Consider the following 15,016-nt stretch of genomic DNA (forward strand, 5'->3'; position numbering starts at 1 on the left):
TTAATCCCAGCATGTGTAATCTGTTCCTCCACAACCCTGGTGAGATGTCTCTATCATAATTATATTGTTCCTGATTGTCAGATGTTGATTCGCATTAGCGGCGGAAAGGCAAATTCCCGCTCGGAGGGAGACGCGCCTCGTTTGAAAGAGCCGGCGGAGAGAGAGCTGCAGAGAGATGGACCGGTCAGCAGCAGTAACCCGGCGCTCACCGCTGCAGGAGACAACGCCAAACTACTGGAGGCTCGGCTACACCTCTCAAGTGGTTAATTAAATGAGTCCACGCACAGAGCTAGCACACCACGCTTGGTTTACCATAAACAATGTGATTAAAGCGGCCATGGGCCAGCCAGAATGCAGAGTTGGAGGAGAAAAAAAGAATCCACATCACCATGGAGATGTGTGAGAAAGAGAGGTATGAATGCAGATAGGGATGTCATTATTACTTTTTTATTCATTATTTTCATAATGACTGTCATTATGCGCGGGCTCTGATTGAATTCCATTTTGTTAGTCAGGTTTGTGGCGAGCGGAATAATTATCACTTAAGTGACATTAAGATTCATGCTGAACATTTTCATGGTCAGAGCGTGTGCTTGTTTGGCAAAAGGACTCGCTCGTCTTTGATAATAAAAGAGAAAGAAGAAAAGGCAGGAGTGAGCTGCGACTGATTAGAGACCGGACTATAACGTTACAAACTGTTTTAAAAGCTGAACATCACACCGAGATTTAAATCCGCTGCTTTATTGTTTTACTCTGATTGCTTTTAGAGCAACAGTAGTTCTGCAGAATATCCAGCATTTGTTGAATTAGTGAAGAAAAGGAAGAATTGTGTCTGTGGATGTGAGATGATCAGTTCATTTACAGAATGCTGATTAAATCTGACAGGAGGATCCAGTAGGAAACAGTTAGATCATGTACAATGTTAGCGTGGCGGTTCTGCATTTCATCAGATGTCCACTCCTGATTGAAAGACGTATAACCCAAAGTTCAAAATCTAAGCAGAAAACAGGAGCACATTCATTGGAGACTATTTTCTGGAGTTCAGAGGAGTAAAATCTATACTTTAAGTTGGATAAACGGTGGATTTATGGGGTTTGTTGACAGTGAGATAATATTATTATCTGATCAGGCTGTGCAGTAGTCTGATAGCATGCACAGAAAAACTCTGTTAACGTCTCCTGTATCATTTTATCCACATTTTTAGGTATAAAATTTTTGCTCTCTGTATTGTAACGGGTTACATTTGGTCCTCTTTAGACACGGTTTTATCGTCTTTTATGCTTCGTGACTGACTTATTTAAAGGTGAATTGCTTCTAAATATGATTTTGAACTCATGATACTGCAGAAAACGAGACATTACTTCTGTTTTGGGGTGTCCTGTTTGCTTTTTACATCCATATTAGCCAACAGATGCTCCAGTGACTGGAGCTTCAGTCTTCCATAAGTGGGTCAGAAATGAGCTGCATAAGAATCAATGTGTTTTTAAGTCATTTTTTATCATTTTAGTTAAGAATAATCATGTGTATTATATTTTTATCAGCACAAGACAGATAGATGGATAGATAGAAGTGTTCAGCAGCTGTTTATTTTTCACTTTATGACAGATTTTGATGGTTGAAACAGAAGAATATTACACAGAACAGCGACAGAAGATCGTCAGCATCCACTTTCCTCCAGCTGCTGCTGCCCTCCGTCCCTCTAAGTTGGTGCGCTTTATCACCTCTTGTATGATTTTATCAGCGATAAATAGCTTTTGGTAGTCATACAAACATCACAATTTCTTTAAAAGTATAAAAGGCAGCTTAAAAAATTGAAATGGAGTGATATTGGAAAGATGTTTTTGAGGAAGAGCTGGAAAATGAAATGATAAAAACTTTTAATTGCGACCTCATTGGGTTATTTTTGACCCATTTATGCATCTAAAGGTTAAATCTAGTATTCTTCATGAAAGATAGATGAAAGCTAGAGCAACACTAATGTCAATATGTTGGGTTAAATTCCTGGATATTAACCTTTGTGTCGTTCTGCGGGTCAAAATTGACCCGTTTAAAGTTGGAAAATGTGGGGGAATAAAATATATTTTCACTGTGAAACTTCTGATGTCCACATTTTCAGCATTTTTAGAAAATCTTTGAACATTTTTTGGGTGGAAAAAAAAGTTTCTTTGAGAACATTCACAAAAAATCAACCAAAATCCAGCGAATTTCGCTGGATTTTGGTTGATTTTTTGTGAATGTTCTCAAAGAAAATATTAGAAGTTTAACTGATATATATGGAATCACTTTAGATATTTTTAGGATTTTTTTGGAAGATTTTTACTCATTTTTTAAAAAATATTTACAAGAATTTTCTTGCCAAATTTGGGGGATTTTAAAAAAAATTAAACTTAGAAGGAATTATTGGAATTATCTTCCTGAAGGTTTTGCAAATTTTTAGAAATTTGGGGATTTTTTTTTTTGCAGAATTTTTGGATTTTTTTTTCAGACAAGGAAGCAATATTGGTTTTTTTTTGGTGCCCATAAATGAGGACAAGAGGAGGGTTAAAATAGCACATATTTGCATTGATTGGGCCACTGTCCTCCTGCTCTGTTTGTGATGTTCTGTGATGTTCTGCTCTCTGTGTCTCCTCCTCCTCCAGCAGCAGCAGGCCTGCAGCCTACCAATGCGCCGGGCGAAGGGGGGATTTGGCCGGCCTCTAATCAATCACTGACAGATTACCTCCAAAGCCACTTCCACAGCCATTAAAGCAGGACAAATGCAGAATTGCAACTGAACAAGTTGGAGTTTTTAAGCCAACACCGGGACTTCCTGGTTATTTGTCAAAGTCAGTGGCACTGAGCCGCATGAGTGGCTGCATGAGTGTGTGCGGCGGGCCGGCGTGTCGGCCAGAATGAGGGAGAGAGCGGGAGACGGTAACGGAGTGAGTGAGTTATTGTTAGTGTGTGTTTTTATGCTCTCAGGTGTGTGTGTGTGTGTGTAAGTGTGTGTGTGTGTGAGCGCTGGCCCACTGGAGCTTACAGTAAATCACATTGCCTTTATTGCCAAATTTAGCAGCTTATGCTCAATAGGCTCTGCTCAAATCTACGCCGCGTCCCATCAGGGCGCTAGTCTGGGCTCATAAAAGAGGATTGGCCACTCTGTAGCCTCTGAGCAAAGACGACTCATCCCCTCCTCTATTTTCCCTACATTATTCCCCCCGTCTTCTTTTATCCGAGCGACTGGAAACACTGTCTGGGCTTTTTTTTCTAATCTTTTTCTCCCTCTGGATTTCCTGGCTTTGACGTCCCCCTTCCGCTATTGTCCCCCATTCACTGGGGCTTTGTTTACATCGGGGTATATTTGATAGAAGACGCTACGAAATTGGATATCATCATTTTCAGAGCTTGTATTGCCAAGGGAACGCACCTATTGTAAAGAATAAGACATTTTATCCTATAAGCGCTCCTTTTTTTTTAACCCAAATGGATTGTGACGTCTCTGCGTCTTGGCAGACACGGCGGGTTAAGTGCTGATAATTATTTGGAAAAGATGAATAAAAATATGGAAGAAGGGGGACATCAAAGCGGCATGTTTTCCCTCTTATAAGTGCGACTATGCTACATTTGCAGCAGAGGTTTGATTAGCGTGACGTTCGGGGAGTCCTTTGATTAGGCGCTTTGTTTTTTCGCCTGGTATTAAAGAACGGGCCTCGTGTTTCATTTAGAGCCGTGATTTCATAAATAACGCATGAGATTTGCTTTTCTTTTTGGGTTGTTTTCTCATCGAGGAAGGAGGGGTTGGGGGTGGGGTGGGGGTGGGGGGATACAAACAAACAAAAAAAAGTGTTGAAGTGATGAGGGCCGACACTGAAGTCCGCAGGCGCTGGGGTTGAAATTTAGCTGGTCATGTGACTCCTCTCTTTGTATGACCCCAGAGAGAGAGAGGAGAGGCAGAGGGAGGGAAAAACAGCCAACACAGGAGGCGGGGTTGTATTTGTAGGTGTGTGTGCATCCTTTTTTGTGCACTTTGAGCCCATCCAAGCTGTGTGTGTGTGTGTGTGTGTGTGTGTGTGTGTGTGCGTGCGTGCTCCTCCACCCCCCTCCTATTCAATTAAGAGCTTAAGCTCATTAGTGGCAGACTTACATCATTACCCCTCCAATGGCTAATGAGTTAAAATCTATTTAGATTTATGTTGCCGTTAAATCTTCCCACACACACACACACACACACACACACACACACACACACACACACACACACACACACACACACACACACACACACACACACACACACGTCACAAATCAGAAAGTATCCTTACACAAGGTTTTCCATACCGGTGTGGGAGCCTTTTATAGCAACACTGCATATTCAACACACTTGAATTCTACCTTTTTTGCCTTCGGTATGGAAATCAGAGAGGAGAAAGAGCACGCCGCTGTAAAGTAACACGCTGTGCCTCACTCACGCTGCACACCTGAAGCTTTTTTAAAAAAAATGTAACTGATAATTAGCAGTCAACATAAAGAACGCTCCTTCACGAAGCCACGACGCAGAGATTAGCTTTAGTTTTCCATCAATTCTAATTAACAAATTCCTGATTGCATCACAGGCTGTCACAGTTTTAATGAATTCTAAAAATATATATATTTATTAGTGGCGATTTAAAAAATTAATCACAAATTTGACACAAAGTTTTTCAATTCAAATAAATTTTGATTGACGACTCAGTTGATGAATAGACGTGTTTATAAATTAAAACTGCGTGAAAAAGTGCTTTAGATTATTTAAAGCAGGGGTGTCAAACATGCGGTCTGCGGGCCAAAACCGGCCCTCTAGAGGGTCCAAAAATTCCAGAAGACATTAACTGCAGATTGTAAATTAGTAAAACTATAAATTTAAAATCATTTCTAGACCATGACAAGTTGTTTTGATCATAAAGTAAAATACTAGATTGTTTATTGTTCTTTAGTCATTTTGTGTTCCATTTTTGTAATATTTTGTCTTTTTTGTCATTTTGTTTCTCGTTTTGTCATTTTTTTGTCTCATTTTTATTATTTGTCCATTTTTTGTCACTTTGTAACTTTTTGTCAAATTTTTTCTCTTTTTGTTTTGTTTCATGTCGTTTGTCTCATTTTTTGTCATTTTGTTTTTCACTTTCGTTGTTTTCTTATTCGTTTTTGTAATATTTTGTCTTTTTTTGTCATTTTGTTTCTCGTTTTGTCATTTTTTGTCTTATTGTTGTCATTTGTCCATTTTTTGTCACTTTGTAACTTTTTGTCTCATTTTTTGTCTCATTTTTATTATTTGTCCATTTTTTGTCACTTTGTAACTTTTTGTCTCTTTTTTGTCTCTTTTTTGTTGTGTTTCATGTCGTTTGTCTCTTTTTTGTCATTTTGTTTTTCGCTTTTGTTGTTTTCTTTTTCATTTTTGTAATATTTTGTCTTTTTTGTCATTTTGTTTCTCGCTTTGTCATTTTTTGTCTCATTTTTATCATTTGTCCATTTTTGTCACTTTGTAACTTTTTGTCTAAATTTTTGTCTTTTTTTGTTTTGTTTCATGTCGTTTGTCTTATTTTTGGTCATTTTGTTTTTCACTTTTTTGTTTTTTTTTCCATTTTTGTAGTATTTTATCTTGTTTTGTTGTTTTGTTGTCTTTTTTGTGATAAATGGTGTAATTTTGATGGTTACATATAGGAATATAATTTTTATTTATACAAAACATATATGTTTTTATAAACTAAAACTTTATAATTAAGTTGCTAAAAGACGGAACCAACGTATATCGTCACATAACTCTACCGCGAAATAATTTAAACAGCCAAAATGTTTTATTAATTTCTATTTATTTTTATTTTTCATCTGTCTGCTACATTCACAGATTACTGCAAACTCAAAGTGCAGTTATAGCAAATTATTATCATAGCTAACGTTAGCTCTGGTGCTAACAGCAACATGTTTTACATTGAGGTGATCAACCCACGCTTTTATCCAAGCTGCCATCAGAAAGATTTTTAAAAGTAAAATTTTCACCCAACAAGCTCCAGTGAATCTTCTTCACGCCTGGAAAACAGACTTAAGGTTCATTACCGCCACCTACTGGGCTGGAGTGTTCATCACTGTCAGAAATTGGAGAACTGTGCGATTAAATGCGATATTTTTTCTGTAATTAATTGATGGAACTTAACGCGTTAGAGACCCGGCCCTAATGCTTTTAATTACTGAGAGCAAAAGGTGCAGATGTGGACGTGCAGGAGGGATGCTGACCTCACCCTACATGCATTTCTGCTTTTAAAATCACTCCCATTTGTTAACCTCATGTTGAATTTTGCCACACAGACACACACCAGGAGCTTGGCGGGGGTGATATTAGGGACAATGAAGTGACAGCTCCTCCATCTTTGATGTCTTGTTTAAACCTGCTCTCCCCGCTGATGCTTTGATTCGCCTCTAACTGGGACATTTTCACTCTAATTAGGGCTTCAATTGCTAATTCCATATTGCTGCTATAATTATCACTTGGAGACGTATGCGGGGTGACGTTGGAACTTTTAACTCATCCATCTTTAGTCAGACCAAAGCAGAGAAGCGACCTTTAATGAGTTAAATTGGGGGAGATGAGCTGAGCAGAAGTGGTTTTTGTTTAGAACAGGGGTGGCAAACATGAGGATCGTGGGCCAAAACCGGCCCGCCAGAGGGTCCAATCCGGCCCGCGGTAAAAAAGTAGATTGCTCGTTGTTGTTTTGCCATTTTGTGTCTCATTTTTGTTGCATTCTGTCTCGTTTTTGTCGTTTGTTGTGCTTTTTTGTCTGACTTTTGTTGTTTGTCTCATGCTTTTCTTGTTTTGTTTTTTGTTTTTGTCGTTTTGTGTTTCCTTTTTGTCTCACTCGTGTTTTCCGTCTGATTTTTGCCATTTTTTGTTTTGCTTTATTTGTTGTTTTGTGTGTCGTTTGTGCAGTTTTGTGCTTCGCTTTACTTGTTTTGTATATTGTTTGTGTCGGTTGGTGGTTTTTTGTCTCGCTTGTGTTGTCCACTTTTTTGTCCTGTGTTTTCTCGCTTTTGCCATTTTTGATCTCATTAGTGTAATTTTTTGTCTCGTTTTTGTTGTTTGTCCATTATTTTGTCACTTTGTAACCTTTTTGTTTAGTTTTTTGTCTCTTTTTTGTTTTGTTTTGTGTCGTTTGTCTCGTTTTTTGTCATTTTATGTTTCATTTTTGTAATGTTTTGTTGTTTTTTTGTCTTTTTTTGTCATTTTGATCATAAAATTAAACGCTACATCATCAGTTCCAGATAGCTGTGACTAAATGTTGTGTTCCTTTGTAGACACTCTGTGATCTGGAAGTTGAAATGTGGAAATGATAAACTGAGGATGAATGTTGATGAAATTTTATTTATTTTTCTTCAGAAATTTCAGGTTGTTTTGTAAAAAGATAATTCCTTAAATGTGAACTTTTTGCACTAAAACAAAGGAAACATATGGAGTTGTGATTATTTAAAGGTTATTATGCTGTGATTTTACTGGTCCGGTCCACTTCAGATCAAACTGGGCTGAATTTGGAAACTGAACTAAGATGAGTTTGACTCCCCTGCTTTAAAAAATCTCCATCAGTGTCTGTCCTCACCATCACCATGCAAACCAGACGCCCATAATAACCTTATAGGCGATAATTGGAATTTTTCCTCTCCCCCACCAGCACTCCTGCTACTCCCCCCCACCCTCCACTTTTGGGCGCATGCGCAGTGGGGAGCGTACTGGTCAGTCTGAGAAGCAGCTGTTCAGGGCTGGTGAAATTCCAACATGGCAGTGGCCGTGGTCAGTGTTTCCTGCGTTAACTTGGGATGGTTTCAGCTCGCAGGCACCCCGGCTTAACCCCAGCGGCCGCGTTTCCTCAGCAGCACCCCTCCCCGGGACCGATGCGACCCTGAAACCCCCCCCCCGACGTGAGAGGTCGACCTGTCGCTAAGAAGAAGAAGAAGAAGAGAAAAAAGCACACAGCAGGTAAGGAGGGAAGGAAGGATAGTCCGCAATTAGAGCAGACAGCGGAGGACACGAGCCGAGCAGCCTTATCTCGGAATAATGCATGTGCACTTTGCGATTTGACAAGTTTGCGCGTTTTTTGCAGGCGGGCGAACGGAGCGCGGATCGCTGCGTAAAATGGGGGGGGGGGGGGGGGAAATACGGTGCGATTTTTTTTTTCCCGGAGCGCACCTGCGCCGCGGTTCGATCGCTTAGGCTCGGACACGTAGCTGCTCTATAGGTCCGTGTTTGTGTGTCCGTGGCTGTGCAGGGAGAATACACAACTTGCACGCACGCACACACACAGAGGCTCCTCGTCCGGCTTCATTGCGGCGTTACAACAAGTTGTCCTGCGCACACGGCGGCGGATCCGGTGCGTTTTTTTTCTTTCATACACATTTGGAGCAGATTTAAATGCACACAACACGCCGAGGCGCACCAGTTGATTTCTCCTCCATATTCCTCCTCTTCCCCTCTTCCTCCTCCTCCTCCTCCTCCTCCTCCTGATCCGCCGCTGCCTGTCATCCCGAGCTCCACTTTCTAATGAGATGCATGTAGGTTAGATGCCTCCTATTGAGTTGCTCCTTCCAGGGCCCACCTTTCACACGCCGTGAAACCCGAGCAGAGCTGCACCCTCAGAAAGAAAAGCAACCAAAAAAACTGTCTTGCATTGTAAAGCTTTTTTTTTTTTTTGCTCAGAGAGGGAATCCTTCCTTCCGCTTTTTTCTCTCTCCACAAATTAATTCCAATGCTCTCATCTCCTCTTCCTCTCTCTCTTCCTCTCCCTGTTCCAGCACGACATGATCAGCAGCAGCAGCGTCTATGGTAGGTGCAATTTACATCAACTTTCTGCACTTTTTCATGCACTTTTTACCATCGTTATTGTGCATTAGGAGGTGTAAAAACCTGAGCAGCTGCTGTGTTTACATTCACACCTTTTAAATGTGCATCCGTCAGTTTATTTCCAGGAGAAATGTCCCTAAATTGTCATGTTTGGGTTCATTATTTAATCACATCACACACACACACATAACATGGTAATTAATATTTGGTGACTAAGTGTGCTCCATTTAAATTACACATAGCCCTAATTAGATTTTTTTCTCTTTTTTGTAGATATTAAATTAATTAATTGTGGAATATTGTTCTTGAACTTTTTTTAATCCTCGAAACTGCTTATTTAGGAGCGCAGAATTGACTCGAATTTGTGAGATTTAGAGAAAAATCCGTGCAGAAATTCGCTTAATGGGACAAGTGGATAAGATCGAGGCCTCGGCCCCCTGCAAAGTGAAAATACATGTTTACGACGAGGACTTTTTCCACCTCTCATTGCACTTTATTTCAGATATTCTGCTTGTTGTGTTATTTCTGAACGTTGGGAAATGTGGGTTAACACTGCCGATAGACAGCTTCAACGGCTCTGAGGACAATTTTGCTGCAAAAACGTGAGATTTCAGGCGTCGTAGGGATGATAATTTGTGGAAGACGGTTGCGGCAGAAGGACGAGGTGGACGGCGAGCGTGAGCACAGAGTGACAGAGTTCAGGAATGAATAACCGCAGAGATCCACAACTGCACATTCTTGGTTTTTGTAGCCGCTATTAGCGAGGACTCAACCTTTGACCTTTGATCCCCTTGTTCTCCGCTCACACACACACACACACACATGCTTCTTCTTGCTGTCGTGCACATGCAGCACGTGCATTTTTGTGTTTCCGTTCCACTTTAATGACACTAGCTTGTTTTGAAAACGACATGCTGCAGATTTGCTTCATTTAAAGCACCAAATTTCGCCTTTTCCTGCAGCTGTTAAGATCTAAAATACTTCCGAAGAGGCTCAGATTTGTTTGTGATTTCATCCGGACGTAGAATTAGCTTGTTTTATTGCTGCTTTTTGTTATTTCGGCTCACACGTGTTCGCACCGTGGCCCGTCAGGATGCATGAATTGGAGTGTGTGTGCGAGTGGATTCAAACGCAGGCGTGCTGGTTCTGTGTGCGCAGTAAATAATGTAGACGCTCAGCAGTTTGTTTATTCCTCTATTTGTTTGCTACAGTCCTCGGCTTAAGATCTGCGTCGGCTGTGTGAGTGCGTGCGTCGCGGTGACAGTAGCAATAATCCCCCTCATTATACACATAACGTATCGCCTCACATCTCCGGCAGCCCCCCGATGCAGCTAATAGGGACGGAGAGAGGGGAGATAATAGGAGTAGAAGAAGAAGAGGAGCTCCACAAACAGGCCTTTATTTATCTAAATATTTCCCTCAAATGAACGGGGAGAGCCGGTGAGCGGTGAGGGTGGCTGAGCTGCTCCCAGCGGGGCCGTATAAATAAATTATCCTGACACTTTCTATCAGTCTGTAATGTTTACCATTAAAAGCTGTTTTACTGTCCCAGAGCCACCGGCGTGCGATTTCGCCTGCCCCCCCCCCGTGGGACTTCTGCCAGATGTGAGGCGATGAGGGGAAATCTTGTGCTTTTTAGACTCACACACAGAGAGAGAGAGGAAAAGATTTGTTAGTCTCTCGGCCGCTGCTTCCATATCAGTGGATTTCTCCTGTCTGAGCATCCTGACAAAGGGCCTCTTCAAACGAGATCCAGGCAGGGTTGTCATCTTTTAGCAAATATGTTAAGTGTTATCTTTTGTGCTGTGGGCTCGCCGAGCGGAGCCGGACCCCATGGGAGCCCCGGCGCATGCAAATAGAACAAATCCCTCTCGGACCTGTCTGTCTGTTCCACTCTCCTCCATCTCCCTCCTCCTCCTCCTCCTCCTCCTCCTCCTCCCTCCTCGTCTTCCCTCCACGTTTGCTCGACAGTGCGTCAGCCTGTCTTGTCTCCTTGCTCTCTCATCTATTTCACTCTTTGTCCACTTATTTCCCCTCCTCTCCTCGCTCCCTCGCTCCCTCTCTCCGTCCCAGAAGACAGAGCTGGGCTGTGTGTTGGCTGGCTAACTGTAGAGGCTGTGTAGTCTTTGTGTGTTTTCCCTGACAGCCCCCTCCATCGCCTCGTCTAAGTTCCTCTTCCCAGAGACGGCGGGCAGCTGTCGGTAGCGCCACCGCCGTTTCTCCGTAGATGAGCGGACGCCGATTCCTTAAAATCCTTGACACGGTGATCCACTCAGTCCTCCTCCTCCTCCCCTCTTTCCCCGCCACGCCGGCTGCGTTTTGTTTTTTCGCAGCTTCACATAGGGGGGTTTTGTGTTTTGGTGACTGACAGTTGCCGGTTGATGGGTTTTTTTTTCTTTCCATGTTGCAACTGAACCTTTCTCACACACTTCTCTGATTCCTGTTCATCCTGCCTTCACATCCCTCTCTCTCTCTCTCTCTCTCTCTCTCTCAGTGCTGACTGGTTATTATCCAGTCAAACTCTGATGGGGGTACTTAAGACGAGGGGTATCCACACTAGATTGACTCCGGGGTGGAATAACACTTACAGCCGCAACCTGAAGGCGTCACACTCGAAAGATGCGGCCTGTTTGAGCAGATTTGAGTGGAAACGTGTCAGAAAACGTCCTAACAATACAAATAATAAGTTGGAAATTATCTAATAGTTGGAAAACGTGCAGGAGTAAAGCTAAAAACAAGAGAGCGACTCGGGCGACTGCAGGGTCAGCTCAGGTCTCGCTAACAGCTGAGGAGCTTTCCGGCCGAAACTGGCCGAAGATCAGCGTCACCAAATTTCCAGATTTTTCCTCCTCTCATTCTCCGTCCTCATCCATTCCGCCAAATTCATTTCCATGTTAATTCCGGCGTTAAAAGCATTATCTCCCTTTCTTTGAACTCCCAACCCCCCCCCCCCCCTCCCCTCCAAAAAAAAAATGTTTGAAGTTTCTCGTTTTATGTAATGCGTCGTTTTTGTCGGTTTTAATCAAATCAAAGCGGTGGATATTATATATTTTTCTTTCCTCCTACCTTTCCTTTTGCAATCCGCTGCCCCCTTTTTCTGAATTTTAAACAGACCCCTGCTCACCTCCCTTTACTCTTCACCAGCAATCTCCACCACCCATGGCCCGGATTCTCTGGCAGATATTAAAGCGTTCGGCGCGTGGAAGCGTTAAATATGCTAAGGACTTATTAAAAAAGGAAAAAAAAAAGTCCACTTTGGAATATTCTGCGCCATTAGACCTCGGCAGACATGGCAGCATGCAGCTTATCCTTTACATTGTGCCTTCAAATGAGAAGGCGCCGCTTCTAATTAGGTTATTGCCATGGAAGTCTTAAGTTAAATTGCGCGTTGATATGCGGAGGAGCTTGCCACTCATTTGGTGGACGGTGGCCGACGAGGGCCTCTTTTTTTTTTTTTGAATGCAGGGGCCAAAGAAAATGACAGCTAGGGAGAAGCTGGCTGTAATCTCTCGCTGCTCTTCTCTTTCCGGCTCTGGCTGGATGATCTGATTTTGTTAACAGCGAGGCTTGGCGAGATAGTGGCCGTCTGCTGCCGCCACCCCGCCTCCCCTCCATCGCCTCCCCTTCCTCCCACCTCCACCTTCCCGTCTGCGGCTCAGTTTGAACGTCTTGATTAGCGAGCGGCAAGTAAGTCGCCGACACTTTTCTTTTTTTTTTGCGCGCGTGTCGGCGAGGCGGCAAAGGTGTGCATGCGCGTTAATGAACAATGGCTCATTGGGTACGAGAGTGCATCTGTGTGTGTGTGTGTGTGTGAGAGAGAGAGAGAGCTTGGAAAGCTGCCAGGGGATGGACACAAAAGATGTTGAGTGGCTGGGCGTGTGGCACAGCATCACTGAGCTGCCTGTGGCCTCTGGGAGATGGACACAAACTGGGAGAAAGAGCAAAAAAAAAAAAAAAAAAAACACACAACTGCTGTCACCGAAGAGCTCCAAATTTTATCTTTTTTTTTTTTTTTTTTGTAGCATCCGTTGCAGGGTCGCAACTGACAATTATTTTCAGCATCAATTATGATTATTTTTGTCTGTGAAATGTCAGAAAACGGTAAAAGAAAATGCCAGTCACGTCTTGAGGAGAGCGAGGTGACGGCTTCAGACGTCGTGTTTTTGTCTGTTTAAAAGAGGCAGACAAAGTGGAAAAAAGAAGAGTTGGTTTTGCTTAATTATTGGAACTCCTGATGACCAGAATAGTTGGCGATTATTTTTCCATTATAATTGTAGTCTATTGTCTGATTAAAGCGTGTTAGCAGAAGCTTATAATTCCACTGTATATCTAAGTAGAATGAACAGAGAGTGTGTTTATCTGGGAATAACCGAGGTTTGGCTGTAATTTGAATTGGTAAATTTATTTATATGTGGTGTTTTACAGCAGATTTGAAGAAAAAAAACACAGAGTCCACTTTGTCAGTAAACTATTCTCTCTCCAAAACTCCAATACTTAATCATTCACCAACATATTCAGTATATTTGTGTATAAATAGCGTGGAATAAAACCTAAAGCCGCTCAGGCTCATCGCTGTGTTTTCATGTCAAAGTGAGAAAAGTTTCAGATTCTCTCCACCAAGATTCCACCTTAAATTAGGGCTGCGACTTTGTGTTATTCTTCGGAATGTGTAAGCAACCTGCAGGTGTTTACAGTTAATTAAGATAGAGAATAGCAGAAATAGCTGCATTTTTTTCGCTTAAAATCTGCGTATGTTCACGTAGCCGGGCCTGCTGGGGAAGGGATGTGTTTGTATGCTTACCTGTGATTATGTTGTTGCACGCTTGTACTGTGTGTGTGTGTGTGTGTGTGTGTGTGTGTGTGTGTGTGTGTGTGTGTGTGTGTGTGTGTGTGTGTGTGTGTGCAGACGCTGGCCAAGTTTCCCCACTGGAAGCAGGCGAGAGCATTAGGATGTTGCTTGTATGACTCCGCTGGCAGGATGGACACATGTGGTAGATGGCTAATGATAGCACGCAGCGTATAATGAGATCCTACTCTCCGTCTGTCTCCCCTACCTGGCATCATGCATTAACCATACAAGAGGAAGAGGAGGCACGCATGGTATTGACTTTTGAGTGGGTGTCTGCTTGTCCGTTGCTGGTTTTGTTTAGCACTCAGAGGTCAGCATGGCTGCAAGCGCCGCACATTTATAACAAGTTTTTTTTTTGTTTTATTTTCATGGCAGGAGCTCTTCTTCTCTCTCTCTTTTTTTTTTATTACTGTTTTTTTTTTTTTGTAAGACGAGATTGTCTCCTCATCTGCACCTCGTGAGCTCTGCTAAATGGTTGTAAATTGATTTTGGATGCGCTGCAATGTATACGCTTAACAAGCCAAATGGGTTCAGTTTGTGGGTTAGTTTGTGTGGTCAGAGGATTATTCTATTAATGTATTCCTCTCACTGTAATCCACAGTATGTTGTGTGAAGGAGGGAGGCGCTGGCAGCGCTCCATCTTCTTGCCCAGTAACATATATTTATCCTCTTCACTACACAATCCTCGAGGCTGCTCAAATCCCCCAGGGGGTCCCAATGACATGCTTACTAATGTGTGCTTTGGAAACGGAGTGCTATTGTATCCCCTAAATCTCACAAAGCACTGTATGATTTGCCCATTGTCATTAAATCGCTCTGCTTGTGCCAAGTACTTGCATCTCACAGAGGCTTAATGCTTTGAGGGTTTCAGGGACAGCTTCGAGTTCCTCTTTTGTTGATTTCGGGGAAAAGTGCCAAGACTGCTGCGCTGAATATTGTTTTGAGTATGGAGGAGGGAGGGGAAGAAGGGCCATTGCCAAGCGACTCCATTGAGCCCCGTGAATGGGCCATTCATATTTAGGAGAATCACCCAGATGCCATATTGTTGGCTCAACAACGCTAAATATTCTCCAACAAGGATGGGATTGTAACAGGTTTTTGAATTGTGCAAGTGTAGGGAAGGACATTGGGGGGTGGAAAGAAGAGCCTTGAGTCACTAATAGTGAAGCAGAGACGGAAGGATAGAAAGTAAATATGTGATATTAGAAGACATAGATTCACATTATATAGTGTGTTTTTTTTTTTTTACTTCAGACGTGCACTGTTATGTACAGAGTGACATTTTTTAGTCACTTCTCTCTACACATATGGAAGCTAGAGCTAATGTT

The 15,016-nt window shown here is 42.4% G+C and overlaps 1 protein-coding gene and 1 long non-coding RNA gene across 3 annotated transcripts in view; one reads left to right on the top strand and one right to left on the bottom strand.

The window, feature by feature from the left end:
- LOC127532183 (uncharacterized) overlaps positions 1-15,016 on the bottom strand; it is an 809,822-nt gene that overhangs the window by 167,375 nt on the left and 627,431 nt on the right. The gene's annotated exons all lie outside the window — the stretch shown is intronic.
- Positions 7,438-15,016, top strand: part of LOC110964743 (fidgetin-like) — a 39,950-nt gene continuing 32,371 nt past the window's right edge. Inside the window, exons 1-2 of one of the 2 annotated variants that reach the window (XM_051943353.1) lie at positions 7,438-7,978; positions 8,791-8,821. In XM_051943353.1, the coding sequence (XP_051799313.1) occupies positions 8,797-8,821 (25 nt within the window). In that variant the 5' untranslated portion in view covers positions 7,438-7,978; positions 8,791-8,796. Of the gene's footprint in view, positions 7,979-8,152; positions 8,822-15,016 lie in introns of those variants that run through there. The other variant, XM_051943354.1, reaches the window with a different exon arrangement.

This window comes from Acanthochromis polyacanthus, chromosome 22 (assembly GCF_021347895.1).
Source record: "Acanthochromis polyacanthus isolate Apoly-LR-REF ecotype Palm Island chromosome 22, KAUST_Apoly_ChrSc, whole genome shotgun sequence".
NCBI lineage: Eukaryota > Metazoa > Chordata > Actinopteri > Pomacentridae > Acanthochromis > Acanthochromis polyacanthus.